The 26989-nt window shown below is 46.1% G+C and overlaps 1 protein-coding gene across 3 annotated transcripts in view; it reads right to left on the reverse strand.

The window, feature by feature from the left end:
* Window positions 1-1334: 1334 nt before the first annotated feature.
* CDK12 (cyclin dependent kinase 12) overlaps window positions 1335-26989 on the reverse strand; it is a 50304-nt gene continuing 24649 nt past the window's right edge. The window contains exons 10-14 of one of the 3 annotated variants that reach the window (XM_032791314.2): window positions 26813-26929; window positions 25958-26089; window positions 23241-23455; window positions 21252-21701; window positions 1335-1461 (exon numbers count right to left, since the gene is read on the reverse strand). In XM_032791314.2, coding sequence (XP_032647205.1) covers window positions 1424-1461; window positions 21252-21701; window positions 23241-23455; window positions 25958-26089; window positions 26813-26929 — 952 coding nt within the window. In that variant the 3' untranslated portion in view covers window positions 1335-1423. Of the gene's footprint in view, window positions 1462-16778; window positions 18608-21251; window positions 21702-23240; window positions 23456-25957; window positions 26090-26812; window positions 26930-26989 lie in introns of those variants that run through there. The other 2 variants (XM_032791311.2, XM_032791312.2) reach the window with 2 other exon arrangements.

A 26989-nucleotide genomic window follows, 5' to 3' on the forward strand; every position in this document is an offset into this window, starting at 1 on the left:
CTGTGGGGCCCAGGCTTGGGGACATGGTGTTTCTATGCCCGTGGCTTGAGCATCTACCCTGCATTGTAAAACTTGGATTTATAATTGCAGGACCCAGGTCTCACAGCTGGGTCCTGAGTGCTTGCAGTCTTGTGTGTGGACAGAAGAGGGTTCGGGCTCGGGCTCAAACCCGAGTCAAAGCCCGGGCTTAGCGTGAGTGTATCCTCAGTGTCTGGAAATGGATCAATAAATTAGGTTGGATCCACAAAGGACAGGTGCGGCCGTCATGGCTGACCACCTGCAGCCATTAACTTGGATCCTGGATGTTTTGTCCATGTTTGGTTTGCAGCCAATATCCCAGCCCACTGTTCAGAATAAAGCAACTCCTGCTGCGGGGAGCGGATTAGGGAGTAGCTGCAAACAGCTTCCAATGGCCACAGCCTGCCCATTGGCTTCCCATTACAGTGAGCCCAGAGCCACGGTGCCCTGATCTGGAGCCAGACTCTGCAGCCAGTCCACATCCAGTACAAGAGTCTGACCTGCGAGTAGCAGCCCTGCAGCCTACCGTGTGCAAGAGGGACATGACATGGAGTCAGAAGTAAAGGCACCCAGAGGAGAGTGGAAACAAGGAAAGCAGCAACAAAGGTTGCAGGATCACTCATGAACATGCCACTTCCGGCACCCCAGAGAACTTCAGCTTTACCACATCTCCAGATAGGGACTGGCTACAGAGCTTCTATCCCAGAGAGAGACACTAGAAATGTATCTTCAGTTCACCACTAGCTCTTGCGATTAGCAGCTCAGGTATGTTACACATGGAACCTTCTCCTGGCTGAACAGGGTAATACAGCGTAGCGTTCCATTCCATCTCCCGCTCTATGTTTTACATTCCTACCGTTTACAAAACATGCTCTATTGGGCTATCTTCAGAGCTCAGTACATATCGGTCTCCGAATCACGCTGGTTTTCTAATTACACGACTAGCAGCCCTACAACCTACAATGGGAACCACAACCAGGGCTCCCCTGTGCTGCCACAAAACAAACAACAACATTAGCTGGTAGCAGCAGGAGGCTGTTATCCACTGGGAAGCAGCTACCAGTGGGAGGACACTTTATAAGCATGCTAGACTTTATCCAGTGCAGGTTGGCTTAGTGACATCTCATTTCCTTTCTGCCTTTGTAGATTGTTCTAAACCATTCCTCACCTGCCTTGAGCTTTCCCTCTTCCTAGCACAACCCCCGCCCCCAGTTAGCAGATACACAAAACCCCATTATAACAGGACCATTTGCAGCCAGCCCTTGCAGCTGGGATTGGTGCAGCTCCTCGACCACTGGTTACTTACGAAGGAAGAAGGCTTAAAGATGCCAAGGTGCCATGGGACCATCACCCTCCACAATGAATAGGGACTCTCAGATGGGTGTTGGCTAAACGCAAACTCCAGTCAGGCATCAGCTGCTAAGAGACGTGCCAGCACTCGACCTAAAACAAAGAAGAAGACTATACATGAGGGTGTATTGAAGGAAGGGGCTGCAGAGTGAGCATGGCCATCCCCGAAGGGAGGAGATTCAAGCCTCTGTTAAAAGACAGAGGGTGTTGAATCTGTTCCTAGCACAAGAGTCCTGGTCCAGCAGTGAGGCTCCTTGGAGCTGCTACAGTGAAACATAGTAAATAACAGCAATTTAGCACAGACTACCTTTCTCCAGCGCGTTCACTGGTTATGATATTTGCTCGCATGTACTGAACGTCAAACAAAGAGGGGAGTTCTTTAGACAGCCTGTGGAAAACCCCCTTCCCTTCTGCTCTGAGAGGCACCGCACAAGTTAGTGCAACACAGCAGGGTGCAGAGAAAGTCCCGAGGAACAGCCCAGGGCTGGCTACCATTGCTTTTACTGTAGGCCAAGTCAAGAAAAAGCCTAGCAGAGATTTAAACAGCCCAGCTGCCTTGTTGACATTTTATAACAAGAAGTGTGGTGTCTCCATGTTAAGGCAGCAGACAAGAGGGAGAGGCGTAATGAACATTGGCCCTTCTCTAGCAGCTTTCACAGAGGATCTCAAAGAACTTTACAAAAGGCGGGTCAGTCTCGTGAAACATTTCACAGGTAGGGAAACTGAGGCACAAGTCACTGAGTGAGTCACTAGCAGAGCCGGGAACAGAACCTAGAAATCCTGCTGCCTATTCTCCTGCTCTTACTCCTTCCTCTTTCCCATCAGTACTTAAAGCAGCAGCAGTCAGAGTCATGGCACTCAGTGAAAGAGCAACAGGTGTTTAAAAATAACCTTGCTGGAAACTGCAAGACCAATGAGACAGCTCGCACTGATTTCCAACCACCACTTGGCCCTGTTGGGCTGCGCGCTGTACACAACACAATCAAGAGACGTAGGCCCTGTCCACTTTGATTTCAATATTATGCTCTATTTCCTTTTCCCCACTTGCTTTTTCTTCTCAAGCGTCGATTCACATGCATGGGTGACGGGATTTATTTTTGTATAGACAGTGTCTGACATTTAATAACAACCACCCCTCACTATTATATAGCATTTGTCATCAGTAGATCTCAAAGCACTGTACAAAGGGGAGCAGTTTCATTATCCCCATTTTACAGATGAAGAAACTGAGGCAAGGATTGGGGAAGTGACTTGCCCAAGAGGTCACCCAGCAGGCCAACAGCTGAGCCAGGAACATAATCCAGGTCTCCAGAGTCCCAGCCCAGCACTCGATCCACTTTACCACACTGCTACATCCACTGAGGCTTTAAAAAGCTGACTATTTAGAAACACACATTAGGACATTTCTAGCTGCTCATTCAGGAAATATTCAACCTCGCCATTGCTACAGCAGCCCAAAGGCACCCACTTGCTTAACTATAATGTCCATGGAGCTGCCCAAGGGGCCGAGTCGAGCACGTGCGTATGCAGTTTGCAGAATCAGGGCCTGCGTGCCAGAATTACTGCAAAGGGTTAATCTGCAGCCAAACAGCAGCCGCAAAGGATATGCCATTGACTCCTTCAAAGCCTCACAACTAGAAATCTGAGATGAGACCCCATTAGCCAGCTCTTCCTCCCCTGCTAAACAGACCTCATGACTATCAGCAAGCTAGGGACCTGGTTTCATCATTGTTAACATGAGAACAGCCATACTGGGTCAGACCAATGGTCCATCCAGCCCAATGTCCCTGTCTTCCAACAGTGGCGAATGCCAGGTGCCCCAGAGGGAATGAACAGAACAGGTAAATATCAAGTGATCCATCCTCTGTCACCCATTCCCAGCATCCAGCAGTTAGAGGTTTAGGGACACTCAAAGAGCATGGGATCATGTCCCTGAGCATTTTGGCCAATGGGCACTGATGGATCTATCCTTCATGAACTTAACCAATTCATTTTTGTACTCAGTTATACTTTTGACCTTTGCAACATCCCCTGGCAAGGAGTTCCACAGGTTGACTGTGCTGTGTGAAGTGGTACTTCCCTTTGCTGGTTGTAACCTTGCTGCCTATTAATTTCATTGGGTGATCCTGACTCTTGTGTTATGTGAAAAGATAAATAATACTTCCCTATACACTTTCTCCACCCCATTCCTGATTTTATAAACGCTCATTACATCCCTCCCCCCACCCCTTGGTCGGCTCTCTTCTAAGCTGAACAGTCCCATCTGTTTAGTGTCTCCTTGTATGGAAACTGTTCCATACCCCTCCCCATTCTTGTTCCACATGTGCAACATGGATGGGAACTGGTTGTGTCTACTTAGGCTCCGACCACCTCCATCCACCATGCAAAAATAGGCAAGATTTTCAAAAGTGGCTAGTGATTTCAGGGGCTCCACTCGAGACTTCTTTAAAGGGGTCTGATTCTCAGAAGGTGCTCAGCACCCACCATCTGAAAAATTAGAGTTTCCAAGAGGTCTCAAGTCAGCCCCCACCCCACACCTTTGAAACACATGGCCACCACAGCTGTTTTTACTTGCCCATGTGGATATAATCATGTTAGAAATGCATTTTCTAACCCAGGGATCTTACAATATGGGGTTAGCATGTGGCCCACACATTTTCCCCCACCCAGACACGGTAAAAGAAACATGCCACAACCACATGGTGGTTTTTGGAGTAGAATTCATCCTCTGTCCTAGGCTTCTCAGCCTGGTGTCAAGACAGTGGTGACGTGCTATCCACACTACAGCTTTTAACTCTATTGTACCTGGGCTAGAATCACAGTGTAGACAATGGGTCAAATTTAGGAGCCTAAATCCAATTGGCACTTAAGTCTCATTGAAAGCTTCAGTCACTTCGCAAATTATAATTAAGTGCTTTTGAAAATGTTATGAGTTACTGTAGACGTGACCTGAAGAGGAAGTGGGATGAAAAGTAAGCCAGTGCCCTCTTATTTTGCCTCTTTAGGCCAGGAAGAGAAGCATTGAAGGGTTCTTTATCTCTCTTCTTATTGTTAAGGGTTTTCTCCCTGCTTTTTTTCCCCACAGTAGAAATTCAAGGCTTGTCTGAACTGGGTCTTTCTCTCCAGACTGAAGACTTAGCGCCATGACATCACCATGAGAACCAAGCCAGTGAAAGCTGAGCCATTGGCCGGGGAAGACATTTGCAGTCAGACTATTGGGTGGGCGGGTTGGTTTGTATTGGTCAATAGCTATTGATTCAAATGGCCTGTTAACATTTTGGAGAAAAGAAACCTTTACTAAAGAACGCCCATTATTCCATTAAAGTCAACAAAACCTCCTCACGGACCCTCTAATGAGTTCGCCAACGAAGTCAGAGGTGACATTTCTAATAGTTTTAAGGATAAAAAAAGATTTTTATTTCTTTTTAAACAGTTTCATGCTGTCAAGTTTACACCATTAAGCAGAAAAATAAAGGGCACAACCCCAGTTAAAAACAAATCCTTTGCAGGTCTCTAATTTGGCTACTAAAATGCCCAGCTAACTGACTGCAGTGGCACCTCGAAGTACATTGGGAGCTATAATACTTGAGGTGCAAACCCATCAAACACAACCCGCTGTAGTGGATCCTACCTCCCTTTGCCAGCACACATTCAGGTAGCAAGATAAGCTGAATCGTGCCTCAGCTATCCCACCTGACTCGCTGCAACTTGGGGACGTCCTGTCCCCCGGCCGGAAAGGATGGGATGCCAGCATTAACAAGTACCCACTTTCTGCACAAACATCTGTTTTTCATCAAAAACCATTTCCCCCCAAACTGAAGTATTTCAATTTGGATATGCTGCTGATGGCCTCACGGGAGTTATAGGGCAGTTGCCTAAAGGTCTCCATTCTCCTATCTGGGGTAGGGTTCCCAAGTGGATGTCTCTCATAATGATCATGGCCAGGGATTTCCATGATACACTGTTTTTACCTCTCCAATGGGCGAGCTCCAACCAGGCAGCCTGGCCTCTAGAGGAGAGTGGGAGCATACGGCATTTGAACTACAACTTCCGTGAGGCACCCTAGAACCAGATCCAAATCAAAATATTTAGAGTGTCAACTGAAGTGTTTGTGTTTCCAAATTTTTGCTGAACAAAAAAAAGTTACCATTTTCCAGGAGGGGAAAACAGAAAACTCAACCAGCTCTATTAAAGACTAGGCCACGGACTGCAAGACTGGGATCACAGAGCATGCAAAAGAAAGCAGTGATCGGATAGCTGTAATTACTGAGAATGGCAGGGACCAGTGAGGACAGAGCCAGGAATGGCTATAAATGTAATGAACCTTAAGTTGTCTCCTAATCAGAGAGCTATTCTGGGCCTGTGATCACCATAGCTTGGCCCAGGGGCTTAGTTCCACGATCGATGGCCCACCCTGCAACATGGGCTGATCAAGATGGGCCAGACCTTTCTGCTATAAAGAACTGGATCATCATCCAGTCTCTGAGAAGCAGGGCACCTGCAGTAGATGCACCCTGAAAGGTGCCATTGGTTACTAATGTATGGCCTGCATGATGCTGTGATCACAACAGTGCCTTCTTGATTTCATGTCCAGGAATCTAAAGTTTCACTGTAACGCACTGAACCTGATCCGAAGCAAAGTCTTAAAAATACATAAAAGGTGGGGTTTCTGAATTTGATTCATGAAAATATTACGACTGCAAATTGTGCATGTACACACACCCACACCATTGGTCTGCAAACAACCACCTGTGGCTGAACCATTTGAATTCTGGACCTACAACTTACATATCAGATCTGATTCAGAGTAGAAGGGACTATTCGCTCCTTCTATGTACACACAGTGCCAAGAACACAGAGTGCAATCATCAGATAGAATAGAAATGATCTAGCCAGAAGCGTAGGCAAGAGGTTTTTCTTGGAGCAGAGCTAAAGCATTTAATGCCATTACCCTCTGCTTTGGATCTTAAACCAGCAGGACTGCACAGTACTGTTTTAACCAAACAGAAACATGATCTTAACTAGACAAGGAGGAAAAATAGGCCTGCCGACATGTACAATAACCAGATTCCAGCTGTGTTCACACCATTCTGGTCAGACCAAGAGAGCGGGATCTGTATGCTCACTCTGCCCCATCAAGGGAGCAGCGAGGGCATAGCTAGTCTGTGGAACTCATTGCCCCATGATGTCATTGTAGTCAAGAGTTTAGCAGAATTCCAGAAGGGACCAGCCATCTTTCTGGAGAACAAGAATAGCCAGAGCAAAGATTTTAAAAGTAACCAAGAGTTTTGGACTGTCCCTGTATTAGGGCAGAGCCAATCTCTAAGTGCCTGAGGGCAGGGGACTGGACTCGATGACTTCTCGAGGTCCCTTCCAGTCCTACAATCTATGAATCTATGAAATTAGGAAGAAATCTCTCCAACCAGCAGATTACTCCATAACCTCCTACTGCAAGATTTCTTGCACCTTCTGGTATGGCGCACAAGACACTGGGCGGGAGGGGCCATTGAGTTGATCTGGTATGGGAATTCTAAGATGTGCATGAGAAACAGTCAACCCAGCTTTGGTACCTCTGCTGCCAATGGACAGTGGGCTTGGGAAGAATGGGCAGGAGGATATGGGGATCTCAGCTGGGAGTGGAAAGGTACCAACAGGCCCACTGGTGAAAAGGGAGCAGTGGACATAGGTGGCGGGGAAAGGGGAGTTTAGGTCAGCGTTAGGGTTTTCACTCTGGCATTAACAGCACAGTCCCACAGATACTATGCAAGCAGCTGGCTTTAAAAGCCACTTTGACACCGCACTGGGAAGATACACAAAGCAGCGCTGTGCACTAGCAATACTGACCGCGTGATGAGACAGATGGGAATGAAGCCCGGGGTTGCCAAGGCCTACATCATTGCAGGGGACAGAGAGAAGAGCCTTTTGGCTTGCAGCAAATCACAGCTGTAATGGGCCACTGAGGGCTCCCGCAGGCCTTGCTCAGATCTGCTTAAGGCAAGGAGGGAGAAGTTTTAAAGGGGAAGAACTGAGCATGATGACAATACCATTGTTCATAGGAATCTGCTAATGGGATCCTTCAGGAAGGCAATCCAATGCATTGAAAATTTAACTTCCTTCTCCCTCCTTAAACCCAATCTAATTAATAAGAAGTTGGAGATAATTTATTGCTTGGGGAAACAGGATGAGACTAAATCGAACTAGGGCATCTACGACACAGCAGAAGGGTTTGCCATTGGATTGGCCCTGAGGAAAAATCAGAAAGGGTAGGAAACACGGGACCTTTAAATTTTGGGGGCCAATAAAATAAGTAGGACGCTAATCAGTTTGCCTGTAAGCTCTGTGGGGCAGGGCATGTCTCTCTGCTGTCTGTACAGCACCCAGTGCAACTAGGATCTCTAGGTGCTACCAGAATATAAATAAATGAGATGTTCAAGGCATCCAGAACTTGTGCATTAGAACATATTGCACCAGCAAGAGGCAGAAAACACCCTTGACTGCAAACTAGAGCGGTAATGGGATATTTAAAATAAGCCTTCCAGGATGGGTCTTACTTTTCAGGGGGGTTTACTTCTTTTTGTTACAAAGACACCAGGTTTTACCTTCCATGCTCTTTTAGCACCATTATGTCAAATTTGGGCCCAGCAGTTCATTGGTCCCATACAAAAACTGCAAAAGCAGCCCCAGTTATGAACCTACAGTCTCAAGATAAAGGGACAGTCAAACCATATGTCTGTCTGGATTTTTTTTTTTTTAAACAACCTTTTATTACTTGTAACCCTCCTCCTCCCTTCCATTCCTGTAACAAAGAGCCAGGAAAAATGACATTTACTTTTCCAGTTTGTTTACTCTGAACACTTGACAGTGCTTTGAGTTGAGTCAGTTTCCTGGGCTCCCATGTAGTCAATTTCCCAAGGTGTTTGCATGGGTCTTTCACAGAAGTGATGAAAAAAACAGCTAGGAAAATGTGATTGTAAATTGGCAGGGAGACTTGGGGCAAATACAGCAGCTGCTGCTTCCCCTGACCCCTTTTAGAAGGACCACCTCCTTAGTTAATTGTATCTCTTGAAGTCCTGGTGAAGCCTGTTTGAATGAGAGCAGGAGCATTTGACGGGACAAACTCTGTGACCTACACTGAGGGTTCCTCGCTACGCTAAGTGCTGGGGAAGGCATCTGTATAGGGGTGAATGAACTGAGTATTATCTACACTAGGGAGACAATCAGACACCAGTTCTCCCCAGTGCAATCAACAGCGGGAAGAGTCAGCAGAGAAAGCAGTCGGGGGATTTAGCAGGCTTAGATGAGATGGTAGGAAATCCATCTGAGCCTTGGCTACATTACAAGTTTTAGCATTGCTATTTCCAGGAGAGAGTTACAGATCGGATTTTTCCGCAACATGAGACAATCTGCGGAAGCAGGACCGCTGTTGCGTGGGATGGGATAGGAGGACAGGGAAGGGCAACAAATAAAGTACCTTAAAAAGCATTTCAAATGTATTCCGTTAGGCCAGGACTGGCAGAGCAGTGGGCTGATCTTTGGCTGGCTAATGGCTCAGTTTTGGTGACCACTGGCTTAGTCCAAACCCATGGGAGGAAATCTCTTTGGTAAGGACTCCTCGCCCCAGCCGGTAAGGGTTAAGATGTCTCTTGAAACATGAGTCCTCCAGCAAAAGGGATGATAATGTGATTTGACAGTCCTAAGGTAGTGGACAAGATACGAGGTTGGGACTAATGGGACCAAGGTTGTATTTCAGAAGCAATACAAGTGCTAGGTAGTAGGTTGACTTCTGAAGGGTTAAGAAGCAAGCCAAGGCCTGCAGTCTTCCTCACACATCATAAAGCAGCAAACAAGTGTACAGACCCTTTCAACATAATCATGCCTGGGTCACCTTTAATTGTTCAAATCTGAGAGTTCTTAAGCAGGAGAGCAGTCTTGAGGTGAACACAGCTTAGGCCCCAAATACAAAGTACTTTCTCCTGGGGTATTGGTGAATGGTTCCAGAGCCTTCTCCCCAGGGTACTAGTGCAGAACTGGCCCAGAAAAATGAGAATTAAGTCCCAATTTGCTGCGGTTTAGGGTCCACCCCTTTGTGAAACCGAGTTCTCCAACTGTATGCATTTGCAGCAGTGTCCACAACACGCCAGGCACTTCACAACAAAGAGGCTATTCCTGCTCCATCAAGCTCATGATTTAAAGAAGAAGGTCCACACACCCCAATCGGGATGAACCAGCAGCTCTGGGCCTTTTCATTGGCAAAGTAGGCTAGGATGACAGAGCCCAGGAACACCTCCCCTAACCTTAGAGGAGAGCCAGGTCACTAGCAGGTACAATGGAGGGATAGCTTGCACTGCGGCTGCCTATTCTGGGACCAGGAGCTCTCAATCCAGCAGTTTACACTAGTACAAAACACACAATGAAGACAGCTTCTTTTGGTGGTAAACGCAAAACATTGCGGGGGGTGGGGGCAGACAACTAAACAGGACAAAGTAGCTCAGTGCTCAAATTTCATCTGCCTTCGAGTTTCCCTTTTGATGGAACCATCAACCCGTCCTTTCCCACAAACACTCCCTAGAAATTATGATCTAGGATGTGTCTCAATCTTACCCTCCCAAGAAGTGCCACAATCTTTGATGTCCCACCATGCGGAACAGATTAATTATCTAAAAGACCCAGACCAAACAAACCGCACAGAACTCTTTCTGGCCAGAGTAGACCTTGTCTGGATTGGAACCTGCAATCAGGGTGTTAACAGGCATTTCAAACCTTCCAGCTCCCTGCCCCATTCCACTGACTATGCCATCTTCCTCTGTAGTACAAACATCAGATCCTCAAACCAATGTGGTACTGGGAAAAATCAGCCTCGGATCTCTCTGCTTCACCCATCAGGACCATCATCAGCTACGAAGAACCCAATTCTCAGCCATGGATCCTGCCATCTTTCCTCACACAAGTTTTCCACTGAAAATCGGTGGGAATTCTGCTTGAGTAAGGAGTACAGCCTCAGGCCTTGTGTTGGCAATTTTACTCTTGATGTGCAAGGCAGAATAGCTGGGCCACAAGTAGGATTAGGATTGCGGTTACATACAAAAACCTTTTCAACTTCCAACAGCAAACAAAGCAAGGCTGAACCGAAGATGCCCAACTGCATCTTCCTGATCCCAACCTTTAGAACATGGTATCAAAATGCCTTTTAACTCTTTGCAATTAAGCACCTCTCTGACAGACTCATTCAGCAGAGACATAAGTCAAGTCTGAGGCAGACACATCGGGGGTGATGGATGCCCATGCAGATACTTTCTGTGATGTCCCACGGCCAGGTAACAAGAAATTTGTGCTAAGCAAATGCATGCTGCTGGGAACCTGCCAAGGCTGTCCAACAATAAACGTCTTGCAGATAGAACTTCCCTCGCACAGGCTTATAATTCAGCTGGTTTTTACAGCTACCAAGAGTTTTGCAGAAACAGGGAAGCAAAGGAGTCCTCAATCAGGCAACGAGACACACCAGTCTCTAAGGGTCTACGCTGACCGATCTGCTGGCTAACCTTTACACTGCATCCCAGTAAACTAGATTTTTAAGGCTCCCTGGTGGAAGCACTTAAATCCCGATTATCCTGAAGGAGGGTTCCTGCTTCATTACTCCCCCCATTTATATCTGAACAGGTGTAGGGGAACAGGTAACAGCTAGAGAGTTAACTCTTAGCCCACTGCTCTCTGCGCCTAGGCTGGCAAGGGCATCCAGCCAAAGATAACATGGCAATTGCCATAGGATTCTGGGCAAAACCATTCAATGTATTCATGTCTGCAGACTGTCGCTTCGATTTGAAGATAAAAATGTGCTAAATCCAGTTTGATCTAGTTCATCACCTTTTCCCTTCCTCTGGGTCCATTCACGGTCACGGCAGCTGCTGTAACGACTAGATTCACAACACATGCAGAGTAATCCTCCTACGGGCTCTACCAACTCCCCCTTTCTCTCGAAGAAGGAAGCTAGCATCACAATGGGTAGATGAGACCCACTGAGATCATCTCATCTGACCCCCTGCAAATGCAGGCCCCAGGCCCAAGGGAGGGGAGCTGAGGTATCAAACTGGTATCACATCATCACAGCTTACAGGCCAGGCAAGAAAGAATCAAAGCTAAGTTTGTCCTGGAGTCCTGAACTCCCCCTGCTGGACCCAGCTCTGCCTACACACTTTCCAACAGTGGAGACACACCAAGCCATGCTGTGATACCCAGACTTCTCTTGGGGGTAGGGGTGTTAAATACGACTTTTTTGTTTCTAACTCTCCCTGCTCAAATCTTTGTATTTAATCTGGTTTCTGAGGAGAACCTGCTCCGCCTGCCCTGAAGATGCAGTGATTGAACTCAGGCAAAACTAACCCTTCCATTCCCTACGCTCTTCTGCAATCCAAGCTGGCAGTGCTTGTGCTCAAATCCAAGGACGCAGCCTAAACCCAAGGGAGGGATCTTCTAAGGGGCACAGTGGTGAAAGACCAGACCACTTGGTGAAGATGGGCCCCTTCTGAATCTGGAAAGTCTCCCAACTGCCATGATTTGGCAACACCTTGCAGACTAGGCCCCCGCACGGCCCTGGGGATGGCTCAGCAGGGCAGAGGAGTCAACTCAGCAGGCCAGCTGCCCTGCTAATAAGTTACCACAACAGGGGCAGATCCCTAAGCTTTGCCACTGCTTCCAAGTGGACAGCAAAGCATGAATCCTACTGCTGCCTCTTTCCCCTGCATCCACCCACTACAGACTGATCTTTTTTAAAAGCATCAGAGGCAGGGGGACACCAACCCAGGCCTCTGCCAGGAGAAAACAGGCTGGATCTAAGATTAGGGACTTAGTCCAGTGAGAGCTAGATTATCTGCATGCTCCTGACGGAAATGCCCTGATGATCCATCACCCTGCCAGCAGGACAGAGAATGCCTGAGAGATGCCAGTCTAGCAAGTTGGGTGAGCAGACCTCTAGCTCAGGAAGGCGCTCAAACATCAGTGGGATAAGGACCATCTAAGCTCCTGTATAGACAGGAACTGGACACAGGCAGATCTGAGCACACAGCAACCCAGCTTCCCCTCTCGGATTCTACCCAGGGCAGGATTTAGCCCTACAGTACATTCTAATAGGGAAATCACCTGGCCCTGTTGAGAGTGTCAGGCTAGACACACCCATCAAGAACAAAGGTCGCTCAGGAAGGATGAGTTTAATTCACCCTGGAGGAATGAGCCAAGCGTTAAAAATTCCGACAGTTCTGGTGGCTTTCCTCAGCTTTTGACTATGGGGTTGACTACCCAGCCAGCTTTGCACACAAATCCCAGAGGGCTAAGGGAATCCTCTGGTTTTAGCAGTTGCTTGGAGCAGGGCGGGAGATGGACATGCTATGGCTTGATTTGCATGAGTCAACACCCAGCATGCTTTGGCTCACAGTTCTGGTGTTGGGTGCAGAGCAAAAGCTGCCTTCTGAAGCATGCCATGTGGAAAGGACAATTTTGAAGATAAGAAGGGATGGGACAGGTGGACAGCAGTAAGGATGGCACTCCCACACACACACTAGCAACAAACAGTACAAGTCTCTCTACTAGACAAGGGCCATGCTCACCCCTAAGAGCTTGACACTGTGCTGATGCCAGGAAAATCAGCCCTTTAGTCAAGGGCTGAGATAGCAGCTGAGATCTTTGGGAAATCTGACTAAGGCTGCATCTTCAGTGCAAAAAGTGTGTTCTTAACTCAGGTTACAATAGCACCGAGAACACAGCTTGGCTCGTCACTCAGGTTAGCAGCTCAACCCACATTAAAAGCTGAGTTGCCACGTCCTCCCTGTTATTTTAACCCGAGTTAGCTAACCCGTGTTAAGAACACATGCCGTGTAGACACACACTGAGAGTCTGGCACTCCCAGGGAAGTGGGAGGGTTGCTCAGGCCACGCTCCCAGAAGGGGAGGGATAGGAGACAGGTTTGCCTCCTCTCCCTCCATTCCCTTTCTCCCCTTGTTGCAGTAACTTCCACCCCTTTCACTTGTTGCTGATTCTCAGCAACTCTTTGCCACGCTCTAGCTTCAGACCCCTGCGTTTCCTCTGCTCCCTGTTCTTCCCCTCTCAGCCCTACCACCAGCCAGCTAGCCTGCCCACCTTCATCTCCTCTTCCGCGTTCTCACTTTTTCGGCCCTTTTCAATTCATGTTGCTGCTTTCTCATCTAGGTCTCCAGACTATGATCTCTGCACTGAAATATTAGCCCATGCTCTTGTTTTCTCCTCCTCTCTCCAGCTTGCTGATGCCACCGTCCTTTCTTCATGGCCCAACCATGTCTCCCCACCTGAAATTCTTGCACTGGCTTCAGCTCCTCTTTAAGTATCACTTCCTGCCTAGTCACACCTAACCTGGCTTCTGACAGCTTCCTGGGTTGTCTTCTTCACTGTGTCTTCATGCCCCTCGCCCCTGCTTTTTTTTTTTTAAACCTTGGAAAAGGTTTTTCCCAGCAACATGCCACAAATCCCATCCCCTCAGATGCTTCAGGAGGCAGACCTGTTCTGGAGCACATGCCAGTAACTCAGACCACACACCTGTCAGCTCTCCTGCAGCTCTTTCGGAAGGGACTTTTCCCTTTATTTCTAAACCCTTTGGCCCAGGAAGTCCACACTGGTTTGGCATGTTCGCTAGTTGGGTGTGCACAATACACACCCAATGGTATTAAAATAATTCTCTCAATACACCCAGTGGTCTTTCCTCCTCCATCTCAGACCTAGCTTGGCCTCTATTTCACCACTGCTTCCCCTCCTTCCATTTTCCTGATTTGTCCTCCTCTTATTTTTCCCTTCACCTGCACAAACCTAAGATTTAAGTGTTCCCCAAATAAGTGAAAAGCCCCCGTGTCCAGAGCCCGTCCTCCACAGACCTAGCCAGAGTGAGCATTAGAAGAGCACAGGTAACAAACAAAGCCACAGTTCTGAGCGAGACAAGGAGATTCAGGGAAGGATGGAGACTGACAGACTCCTGGGGCTCTGGTCTTGACTCAGTTGAAAAGGATTCTCTACACAACCTGGGACTTCTGAATGGACTATGGTATTTCAACAATGGGTCTAAGAGGCTGGGACTATGTGTTGGTGCATTATGGCAAATCCCATTCACCCACACCAACCAGCATTAAGATAAGACCCACTTACCGGCATATCTGGCCACTCAGCATCAAGCTACAGTTGGGAATGGGGGAAGTAGGAAAAGGGAATCCTTTAAAGGCAAAAGTTACCATATGTGCTTTAAAGACTACAATGAGGAGTGTAATAACTCAATGCACTGGAGCAAGAGATAATACAGTAACAGGAAATATTTAATTTTCCAATCTCCACTTTCCATTTTTATAAACTGAAAAGAAAAAAATTAATATATTACAAAATATCTGTACAGAGACAAAAGTACAACCAAAAAAAGGCGCGCTCAGTCTCAAAATGAAACTCAGGAGAGGTACAATAAGGTGTTGGTATGAGACTTCTCTGCTGGGGAACACATTGGCTACAGCTTTTAGACATTGGTGTTAAACCCAAAGATGATCTAACATTAAGAAAAAAAAAAAGGAGGGGTGAATAATCTATTTAGTTGCCTGTAACCTGTACCACCACCTTATAATCACATACAATTTGTTTTTTCTTTGTAAATCTTTTAGTCTTCTACGTACAGAGCCCCTCAGGATAAATTCAGCTACGGCTAATGAAAGGGAGAAAATAAACAGCTGCCACCACCCTCCTTCCCCAGGATCATAAATACAAAGTAGAGGCTTGTGCCCCTTCCATCTACATGCTCCCTTCATCAGAAATGGAGCCACTTTCTCTCATCTGTTCTAGAGTCACCTGTGCAATGGAATTAATGTCTTCGTGGTGCAATTAAGTAACACATTTTGGATGGAGCTCAGTGACTTTCCCCCACTCTCATTCTAACTATGAGAGATTTAATTCTGCACAACTTTGCTCAGCGTGTTTAAAAGGATAACAGATGAACAGCAAATACCATTTCCCCTCCCACCATAATCCCCTGGTATTCAAAGGTATGACCCAAAGCTCACTGAAATAGAAGGGTGCTGGATAAGGTTGAATATCAGGTGCATATGGGGCACGGGAGGGTGTTTAAACTTAAAAACAAACAAAAATTCTGATTTTGTTTAGTTTTTAGATTCAGACTTGAAAGGGGAATGAAAATCCACTTTCACATTACCACGGCCTTTGGGATCCCCAGCATGTTTTTAAGGCATCCTGCATAATTTATTATTGACTGATGCAATCAAAGAAACAAAATCGCTGTAATAGCATTTGATGGCATGTAACACAAATACGTGCATAGAAACAGCGTGAATGGCTGTTTTCTTTATTCACACTTATGGGGAAGCTGGCAGGCCAAATTGGGGTTCACAGCATTGCTTCTTTTCAGGGCCTTTGGAGCCAAGTTTCACTACAAAAGCCAAGACAGATAATGCCCTCGTATCTTGGGAGTTACCCCACAGACAGACTGAGGAGCGCAAATAAAGTCAATACAGGTCTGGTCACACGGAGCAGCTCACAAGACTGAGGTTCTGGACTAGAACTCCTGGAATTCAGTTCTGTTAGAAAGCGAATAGCACATAGATGGGGCCACGTCAGAGGAATTCAAGTCGATTTCCCTCCTTCCCCAAAGAACACAACTTTCTGGTGAGGCAGACAAATCCATGGATGAAAACTAGTAACAAAAGTGGAAAGAAAATAAAAAATAAAAGAGAAGGATGCATCTGCTTCCTGCACAGACTCAGGACTGTAACACAATTCTTCCAAAATTCAAACAGGCTTGGGAGGAAGAGCCAGGACAACTAAAAATGTGTCAGAATGTCTGACAGCTGCATGTTGAAAAGAAAAATATTTATAAATATATATTTAAATAAAATGTCTGGAGCAGTTATTCTGTTTTATTTAGTGCACTCTGCATTTTTACAGTACTATTTTTGCACAATAGGCATGAACTGGCAATTGGAAAAAAATCCACAAATTTACATTTGGAATTTTGCAAACTATGTTACTAGTCTTTGCTGAATCGACAAATAAGGATTTGCTTTTTTAGTCACACAAATGGACTTGTAAATATTACAGGAGAACATAAATTCTCTCTCCTTCTTCCACCTGCTTCTTGAAAGCTTTTCCCTACAGTCACTTGTCTGTGTTTATAAGGCAGATTTTCTCCCTGCAGGTCACGATGCACCACCTGCTGGGGGGAGGGTGTGGTTTTTATTTTTTAAAACAAGGAAAGAAATCCTTTTGCACCGATCAGAAGGTCTCACGGCCATACAGATTCTGATCGATTTTACACATCAACACTGTCATTTTAAAAATTAAAAGACTAGATGTATGTTTTCCTTTGGAAAAACCCACTTGGAAGAAAAAGCCCGAAAATGTGTATTCTTGTTTTATTAATTTTTGTTTTGTTTTGTTTTGAAGCCTTAGAAATGGACAACATTGCAATGTTCTGCAGGAGAAGAAAATCCATTGTAAATACTTTCTTGACCACACCAAAAATATATATGTATATAGAAATGATACATTAACCCTCGAAGTACTCAAACGCTGCCAGCCTGGTTTAAAACAGCAGACACGCACACCGCCAGCCCCGACAGCATGACTGACATTTACAAAAAAGATACTCCCAGCTGGCAAAGTTTCCCCACCAGAAAATTTCTGCTTTAAATTTTAAAATATTTTAGAATTGAAGTATTACAAAGGTTTTTTCTTGCTGTTGTTTTAAAGTTAGGAGTTCTCTTAGGCTCCTGAGCTTCTAAAAAGACCATTTCCACTGCAAATGTATGGAGGAATAATAATAATTAAAAAAAAACAACCAAAGAGCCCTTTCAAAAGCCAGTGCACTAAGGCTGCCATCAAAACACACAACCTAGGATCTGGGAGGGAGCGAGACTGAGCTTGTGATCTCCCAAGTGTGAAACTTTGAGAGACGATCTGACCTGAAAAGAAAGAGGGGAGTGAGGGGGTGCCCTGTAGCTTAGTGGAAAGTAGGGATGCTAAATAAAAATTTGTAATACAACTAGTGCCATATCCTGGTTCTCCAAATCCAGTCTAGGTGATCTAGGCACCATTCTATGAATACTTTAAATAAAAGGATTGAAAAAAAAAATTGCCTTGGGAAACGGACCCTCTCTGAGTCCTGCCTGAACACCAAGGTAGTTCTCTTTCTGAGAAGCCCGAGTGCCAGGCAAGTAAAACATTTTTATTTTCTTTTTCCATTTTTTCCTCCTTTTTTAAACAATTCTCCACCATCTGCAGCCTAAGGCAGAAAACTCACCATTATTGTCACTAACCAAGTGAGAAGTTTGGCTAGCAAAATGCCCAGTCAGGACTCTTACAGTATTTTGGAGGGCACTAGCTAGCGGCCTAGCGACAAGGAATACAACATAGAGCATTGCAGTAGCCGAAATGTAGACAATACCTCGCTCTGGCAAAAAAAAAATAAAAAAAAATAAAAATAAAAATAAAACAAAATTCATTTCACTAAAGGTTGAGAGGCAAGGGAGGGAAGGAGATCATCACAAAACTCAAATCTCTTAATAAGGAACCCCTCTCCCCCTTCCCCCTCTTGGAGGCACTCTACTAGGCCCACGATAGGCCTTTCCATAAACGCCCCAGTTTTGACCCGTTCCTGTCCCGCTGGAGCTAGTAGTCCCTGGCCCCAGCTCGCTGTAGTTTTGAATTTTGGCCTCTGGGTGTACCAGTGTGTTGTTGCTCCCCTCAGCTTTTACAAAGGACTGCCCAATAACCGAATGTAATGCTAAGGGGACTCTGGTGAAACGGAGGTCCTGGTCCCCTGGAAACTGGACAGATCCTGTGCCCTGGTAATTGCTCGCCTCCCCATGGTGGCTCACAGAGCCCAAAAAGGTCCTGCTTTTCCCCAGAGTCTGGGCAGGGGGTTCTGTTAAAGTTTGACCAGCACTCCGCTCGTCAGCACTGAATCCCCCCTCCGACCCCTCTGTGCCGTAAGTCCTGGATGGCTGCGATCTGACGTAATCTGCAGATCTCAAGGCTTGATGATCGGGCGTCGAGTGGCTTAGCGGCTCCGCCTCTTGCTGAGAAAAAAGCTGCAGCAGAGCAGCCGTCACGGCTGGGTTCAAGTCCTGTGCTGCACTGGAGAGATCTCCTTCAGACAGAGGAGGTGGTGGTGGTGGTGGTGGTCCAGGGGGCTCAGGGGGTCTCTTCTCTGGTGGGAGAATGCGAGGAGGACATGCTGTGGAAGGGTTACTTCTTTTAAACAACATCTTAAATCACATGTTAACAGACATCAACACATTTACAGAAAACAAACAGCCCACCACGGGAGACAGCCTGCTCTCTGGGATGGACAGAGAAAGAGGCGGAGTTTTTATAGCTGGTAATCCTTGGAAGGTAAGTGTACAGGTTCATTAACATTTTTCCCTGCTCTTACTCCCCCACCTGCCCACATTCTTGGCTCATCAAGAACAGCTGCCCTAACACATGGGTACCTGTGAACACAATTCCTACTTCTAGATCAAAGGCTAACGCAGAGAGGGAGAGAAAGACAGATGCGAAATCACGTGACAGAGCATGTGCCTTGAAAGCAGTACCTCCTGCTGCTGTAAAAGGACATAAGACCTCAATGCTCTATTAATACACTTATTGGCAGCTGTATCTCAGGACTAACTGTATACAATTTTGCTGATGAAGCGTGGACCCACTGTGTAAAAACCAAGAACAAGTTTTGACCAAGATCCGAGCCTTAGAGTAAAACGGAATTTCCCTTCTTCACTACTTAGGAAGCTTGTGACAAGAATTATATTTTTTTACTTGGTTTGTTTTATAGCAGCTTAAATAAATTTGCACAAGGACAGTCTTAAGAATATATATATATATATATATAAAACACTCAGAAGTATAAAGATGTTTTCACATGATTTACAGATTGCCAGTTACAAAAGGACAATCAGTTTATTTCGTGCTCTGTTTTGCCTAGAGTTGAACTAATAAGGATGTTTGTTTCAAAAGGATTTCCCCTTATGAGAACAAAATATTTTTTGCACATTGTCATGGTCACAACTCTGTTACTGGTGCCTATTTACTGCTGCTACTGAGTCAGTGGTAAGAACAAAGTGTTCTGCTTTCTTACATCACAACAGTGAAGGGTTCCATCCCATTCCCAGTTAAAAAGCAATCACAGTCAGAAAAGTGACTATGCATTTAAAAAAAACAACACACAACAGAGAGACGGCCATTTCCTATTGGACAGATCTGCATCCCTGGGTGTCTGGGTGTCAGTGTGATGGCTTTACTGAAAAAACCAGTTCTGACTCTTGTTAGGCTTGCAGAGCTAATGCAGCTGTAAGAGTATGATTCAACGTGAGCTCATTGTCAACAACACTATCAGTCGAATGGTGATTCTTGTTATTACTGGTGATGCTATAAGAGGCATCAAGGACATAGCCTGAGAGTCAAAGCCTTGGTGGAGTTTGCAACAATGGTAATTAAGAAAATCATCTTTTGACTTAACGCAGATCAGGTTTGGTCAGAACACAAAGCACACACTTTCCAGTAACATTTTTAAGTTAATTTTTTCTGACTATTAATTGCACTTTAAAACTAGGTTGTGTTAAAATCCAGAGGATAAGACAGACTCTTTTGGGCCCGTGCCCATTTATCAAATAGTTAATAATAATAATGCAAGACGTTGCACTGTACTTGACCCTGGTTTACAATAACTTCATGATATTTCAGTACTGGGGCAAAAGTATGATCATGACTAAATTCTGATAGGTGTGTATATTTGGATGGAGTGATTGCTATTACTGAAAAGCAAGATCTTCAACTGTATTGCAGAGAGGAGCTGGGAATAAGGTTGAAAGAGGTTCTCCGGAGAAATAAGTTGTAATTCATTTGCAGCAGGAGCTTCTATAATCTGCGGCTCCTATCATCCTGTGGTGCTCTGTTGGCAGTAACGGAAAATATGGATGCACATTTAAACTCACCTCTGGGAAGGAAATCCAAGATTCCACTGGCACAAGCCAAATCTTTTATGAACAAATCTCCCTCTCTCTCTCACTATCTTAGAAATGGGCACTCAGCTCAATTTTGTTCAAGTTTGTTGAATTTTAGGACTCATGACAAGGAGAGAGACCATTAGAACGGTCTAAAACCAGGCGCAGCAAAGCCAGGCATGCCAGCTTTTTCCTTCCAGAACTGCTGCTGCATTCCCTCCCAATCCTGTGCAACACACTCGTCTTTTCTATATATATTTTTCCATGTGTGAGAAAGACCACTAGGACGCTAAGAGGAATTAGTCACTGCACGGCTCTGATGTCCTGTGCAAAACCTGCCTGCATGTGTGTAAAAATGCAACATGAATTTATTAGCACAGTATCACTGGCCAATGTTAATCAGTCACTGGGTATTGGATCATACCAAAGAAGAACTCATTGGGTTTGTCTTTTACAAGAGGAATCTTTTCAAACTTCACTGTCCATTCACCACCCTATTGAAGGATTTTAAGTGCTCTGGAGAAGTGAGGTCGCCTGACCGATTTTTTGTGCTTTGCTACTCAGGAAGTTTTAACCATCTGCCCTAGCTGCTCAAGCCTATTTATGAGATTCTGCTGCACCCAATCTCTCAGCTAAAGCGACTTGAGTGAGTTGCCAGTCACCTCCCCAGAGAGTCCTGAAGTCTGACACCCCCAAAGCTGGCGCAAACTTGGCACCATGCTTCTTTCCAGCCCTTTGGAAAGCACCCTCTTTACAATGTGCAAGAGGCCTGGCTCCCTACGGTCACAGTTATAAACTAAATGCACTTTTATGGAATGTTTAAGATTCCTCAGAAGGGTGAATGGCACCCAAGGTCCACAAGCAACAGTCACGATTATTTACCTGTGCTTTCCTCCTGATGCGTGGTAGGGGTTTTCCTTGGCCCACGTTGCTCACTGCTCTTTTCCCCGTTGCTTTCCTCCAGGTTTACAGCAGGTTCCTGGGTCTTCATCAGCTGACTCAGCAGAACAGCCAGCATGTTCTGCATATCTCCCTGAGTGCTAGCCGCTTCCGGGGTTGTCTGCTCCTCTGGCGGCTGGACCTCTGTGGGTGGCTCTTCTTCGATGGCCTCCTCCAGGGCCACTTTCTGAGAGTCCTGTTGCTGAGTTGTGACTTCTGTCAGAGCACTGATGGACTGGTTGAGAGCTTCCAGCTGCTGCTGCATCTCTGGGTTAGAGTGTACATTCAACAGCTGGGCCATCTGTGGGACACTGAGATCTGTCTGGCTCTGCAGCAAGTTCAGTAAAACAGCCAGTTCGCTTTGATTCAGCTGCTGCGTGATGTCTCCAAGGCCTGCACAGAAATACAAGAAGCGTCACAGAAAGCGGCTCGGGACAGGCATACCACGTAAGTTCATAACCATTACTTCAGAAAAGCAGAGCAGAAACCCCGCCCCCACCTCAACCTTTCAAAAGCAAGGAGGGAGTTTTAGGAAAGGAATTCCATGCCAAAGTTTGCTCAAGTACCTCCTGATGATCTAAGTTTGGGCACTCAGCGTTTGGCTGTTTTGGCTCATTTTCATTCCCCGGTGTGGTGTTAATATTTTACATTCCCCTAGCACTTCCTAACCAGAAGAATTCTCCAGAGTGCTTTGCAGACCAGAAGTGCTTCCTCCAGCACAGAAAACCAGATCCTTCTGGGTTGGAATGCAGCAGTTGTTTAACAGCACACATTACAATTCTGGGCAGAAAGCGCAGCAGAGTAGGGATCCAATCAAAACGGGAGGGGAAATTGTGTTGGGCAAAATGTAATTTCTCATGCTGGAATCTGGTCAGAGAGCATGTGGGACTGGGTCCTGATAAGCATGGGTCGAAGTCTCATCTGAAATATGACACCCGCTAGTGGCACAACCTCCCTTTGCACCACACTGGAGCACAGCACCAGTTGCTGACTCAGAAAAGAGTGCCATTTGTTGCTGAATCATCAAGTGGTCAGTATATCAGTATCAAACTATGGGTAAGAAATGAGCGTGGGTATTTTATTTTATACTCTGTTCTTTTTTGCAAAACTGTCAGAAGCTTGAAAACAAGCTTTTGTTACTTGTTAGACAAACGGCAAGCTGTGACTTCTAATTTTCCACTTCACTCTGAATGTTTTATTCTTCCTTCATTCACCCAACCCCATTCCCCTTCTTTTAGCCACACGTTGCATCCCAACTCACAATCTCACTGGGGCACGATGGAGTCCTGATCCCTGACTGGGGTTCCTCGATGCTTCCATAATACACAGACAACAGATTTGTTTAGAAAATGTTGGATGTGTCTGTTTCGAGGGGTCAATATGGCTCCCTGGCATTTTCTTAATATTTAGGCACCAGCATGAATATACAGTGCAAGATCCTGATCCTGCACACATTTACTACCAGGCCTAATCTTTACTACAATCATTAATGGGTAAAAATCCATTGATCCCAGCAGAGAATTTGGACTTTGCCTACAAGATAGTCTCACCTCCTCCTATTCTGAAGGTTAGTCATTATAATGCAAAACACAATTAGGTCAAAAACAATTACAGAACAGAATTCTTAGCTCATCCAGTCCATCCGCCTGCCAGTGCAAGACTGTTTCCTTAAGTATATTCTCAGATACTTTGCTGGTCTTAAATCTCTCACAAGATTCTATTTAGCATTTGTTGTCATTCAGGAATTCATGCAAAGGAGCAGAGGGTGTATACTGGTACGTACTAGGAGCTCATTTCCTCTCTATGTAACGTATACTCCAGCTGACTACAAATTTGACCAGGAGCCTTCAGAGACCAGCTGTAAACACTTGCAATTGACAAAGTTCACACTGGAATGGACATAGGAAACCGTTGTGACAACATCAAACTGACCTATTGCATCTCCAGCACCAGGCTCTATCTTGAGCGGGGCAGGCTGCGGGTGTGCCGGGCTGCTGCTGTTCTTCACAGCATCTGTGCTCGTTACAGAGGTAGGTTCTTTCCGAGAAACTTTAGACGACGGAGGTTCCTCCACTGTGATCCCACTTTGCCGTTGTCGTCGGCGTTTCTTGCTCCACAGCTCGTGGCAATCCTGCCAGTGAGGGAGGCTGGAAGAGGACAAGACTTGGTAAGAGAAGAAACATAGGGAAAGTGACGAGAACTCCTCTGGGAAGTCCTGAGTTGCACTCGCATGGCTGGGGAAGTTCTCAGTAACCCAAAAGGATCAGTGAAATGTTGCTCTGATGGCAGCAACATTACTAAACAAGGAGGGGTTTGTGCCCTACAGTGAGGAAGACATTTGTGCGCTCACATCGTTTAAACTGTACAGGGATCTTAATAAAGTCAGTATTAGATTAGCTTTGATGCATGTACCTCCTAGTCAGGGCTCAATAAAAGGGTAACTGGGTGAAATTCTATGGCCTGGCACAGACAGAAGACACAGATCAGATGATCTAGTGCAGGGGTTCTCAAACTTTATTGCACCATGACCCCTTTTTGACAACAAAAATTACTACATGATCCCGGGAAGGGGGACTGAAGCCTGAGCCCACCCAAGCCCCACTGCCCCAAGGGTGAGGGTGAGAGAGAGAGAGAGAGAATGAGTGAGTGTGGGGGGAGGGGAGGGGAGAGGGCAAAGCCAAAAACCTCGGCAGTGGGACTTCAGCTTCAGCCCTGGGCAGTAGGGGTCGGACTTTGGCCCCAGACAGCGGGGTTTGGGCTTTGACCCTAGGCCCCAGCAAGTCTAATGCCAGCCCTGGGAACCCCATTAAAAAGGGGTTCGCGACCCAGAGTTTGAGAACCGCTGATCTAATGGTCCTGTAAGGACAAAACCTCTTCCTGTAGCCATATTGTAAGGCCTAAGGTCTTTGTCTGCAGCCATATTAGAAGCAGCAGCCATTAGCTAAGAAGTAGGAAGTCAGATCCTCACATTCCATCTAAATTACATTAAAACAATGTAGTATCAGGCTGTTAGGAAGAAGACCCTGTCCTAACAGCACCCACTATCACCAGATAAAGAAACAGATCTTAAGATGGTTAAAGAAAAAACTTAGTTCGATATTATCCTGTCGGTCAAGAAACCACTTATCGATAGTTGTGGTTGTGAAATCCTCAATTCTTTGTTTTGTCATTATGGTCCCCACTTCCCTATTGTCTGTCTGGTTCTTTGATTGTTTCTGTCTGTTACATAATTAATTTTACTAGGTGTAAATTAATTAAGGTGCAGGGTACATTTGGTTAGAGAATTTTGTTACAATATATTAGACTTGGTTAGTAAAATTTTAGTAAAATGACTGGCTAAGGCACCGCTAAGCAGGACTCAAGTTTCACTATATAAATTGGGGTCAAAAAGGAAGTTCTTTGGGAACCAGCTCCAGAACACAGGCCCAAAGATCAGAGCTGCCAGACCTCAAGACTCTGCCAACCACACCGTGCAGAAACTGGAGTCCCCCAGATGACATGATCCTGACTGGCCATCAAGAAAAGTTCATCCGTCTTATTGGGAGTGTGGGCATTGTATGTGTAGCATGTGCAGTCTGTTTTGGTGATTGTTAATAAACAGAAGTTAAAGGAGGATATTACTGTGTAAGGCTCTTTCACTGGTAACAGACCCTGTAAACTCGCAAAAGATTAAGCCCTGAGCACATAGGGAATGGGTGTTTGCTCTGAGCTTGGAGGAGTGGAGCCCAGAGCCCACGGAGGGGTAAAGTTAGGTACCTTTTGTCTGGAGCCCTAGAACTGGGAAAGGGTGGGGGTGCCTAAGTTAACCGGGTTATGCCTTGAGCCCTAGGAATGAGGTAGGAGGTGGGTTCCCTAGAGCGTGCAAGTGACAGATAATTTTGTGCGGGTAACAGTCCCTTTTGGCCTTAAAAAAAAAAAAAAGAATCTAGTTCATAGGCCCAGGGAAAACCCAGACACCCGTTTCACTGCCTTGCATATGTCTAGATTCCTCATTTGGAGCGCTAGGAGAGCTCAGTGGCAATGCTCAGTGCCTCGCTGAGACCTCTCAAACAATCCAAGCATGTTTACAGGTTTGGGTTTTGCTTGGGAACAGCCAGCTGCTCCAGCAGTTTTTGAAACCCAAACCCATCAGGGCCTGCAACGTGCTAAACTGCGAGACACAGTGATTGTCTCACGACAGGGGTTGCCCTTGGCAGCTCTAAAGAGGTCACAGGTATTTCAAAACCAATCATCCCTGTGTGCGTGCAGAGACACAAAGGAAGCAGAGCAGGGTTTCACAATCAGTGTGCTCTGTTGGGTGGAGCTGTGACACGCTGCTCACCAGCAATCCTTCTAGCCAATTAATAAGCAGTATTAACCAACTCAAAAGCCCTAAAGAGGATGCGGGTTTTTAATTATACTTTACCCTTCTATATCATCTTCCATCAGAGGATCTCAGAGCACTTTACAAGCATCAATAAACTGAGCTTCAGCCGCTGTGAGAGATAAGTGGTATCCCCATTTTACAGAGGGGAGAGGCAAGAGACACAAAGGTAAAGTGACTTGCCCACAGCCACACACTGTGGCAGAGCAGAGCAAAGAGCCTAGGAATCCTAGCTCAGACCACTGCTTTTGGCAAACTGCAGTGGGTGATGCTGATTGACACTTACTCTGGAGGAGCCATCTTGCCGAGGTCCACATCCTTAAGGAAATCACTCTGCAAGGCCTGTTCTGCTGTGCAACGTTTGCCAGGGTCCAGGGTCAGCATGTGGTCCAGCAGATCAAGAGCAGCTGAAGGAATGCTGGGTAAAAATGATGGGGACAAGACTAGAATTAAGAGGCTGTTATAAAAAGAGAGGGAGAGTGGAAACTGTGCCACATGCTCAGAAAATGGCTTGACCATTCCCCTTGAGACATGGGGAAGACCCACCCAGTCCACATTAATATTGGAGTCGTACCAGCTCAAGCAAGGGACACACTCCAAAGTATCTGTGGCATGAAAAATAGACCTGGATTCACAATCTTTTCAGTGTCACTTTAGCCATTAGTGACTTTGAACTCCTCTTTGAAGCCACAAGGCAAATCACATGATTAAGGTCTTCCAGAGACGTGCACACCACTGCTCTTGGAGGCAGACAACTGCAGCTTTCCCTTGGGCCTGGTTCTCAGGAAAGGAGTCTTGACAGGCTGATGCTGTGCTGGAAGTTTCCTAGCCAGTGAACTTAAAGTGAGTGCTGCAAAGAGCTGTGAGTGGGGTTACAAGGCAGCTCATTCTTGAGCAACAATCACAGGGTAGAAATTTGAAGAGGTGTTGATGGGCCGCCAGCTTTCTGGGATGGGAAAGAGTCCCCCAGGAGGGCACAGGGAAATGGGAGAACTGTCCCTTCATCCCACCACCACCTGCCCTGCCACCTAAAGGAAGGTGAAGGTAGCCAGCGGACGTTATAGTGACATGGCTAGCAAGCAGTTACAGAGGTCATAAAGCCACAAACACAGTCACTCATCTCCTCTCCTATCAAACTCACAAAGAGAACTCCTCCCGCAGACGCCTTCGGTATTGCTTCTTCGGTTTCATAGTGTTAAAGTAGGGCAGCTTGATGACGTCTGGCCACACAGCTGGGCAGGGGCTCCCGCAGAGCCGGCTACAAGAGAACCGGAGAGCAAGAATACAATCAGCACGCACAGCACAGCCAGCAGGAGAA

The sequence above is a fragment of the Chelonoidis abingdonii genome, chromosome 21 (assembly GCF_003597395.2).
Source record: "Chelonoidis abingdonii isolate Lonesome George chromosome 21, CheloAbing_2.0, whole genome shotgun sequence".
Taxonomy (NCBI): Eukaryota; Metazoa; Chordata; order Testudines; family Testudinidae; genus Chelonoidis; species Chelonoidis abingdonii.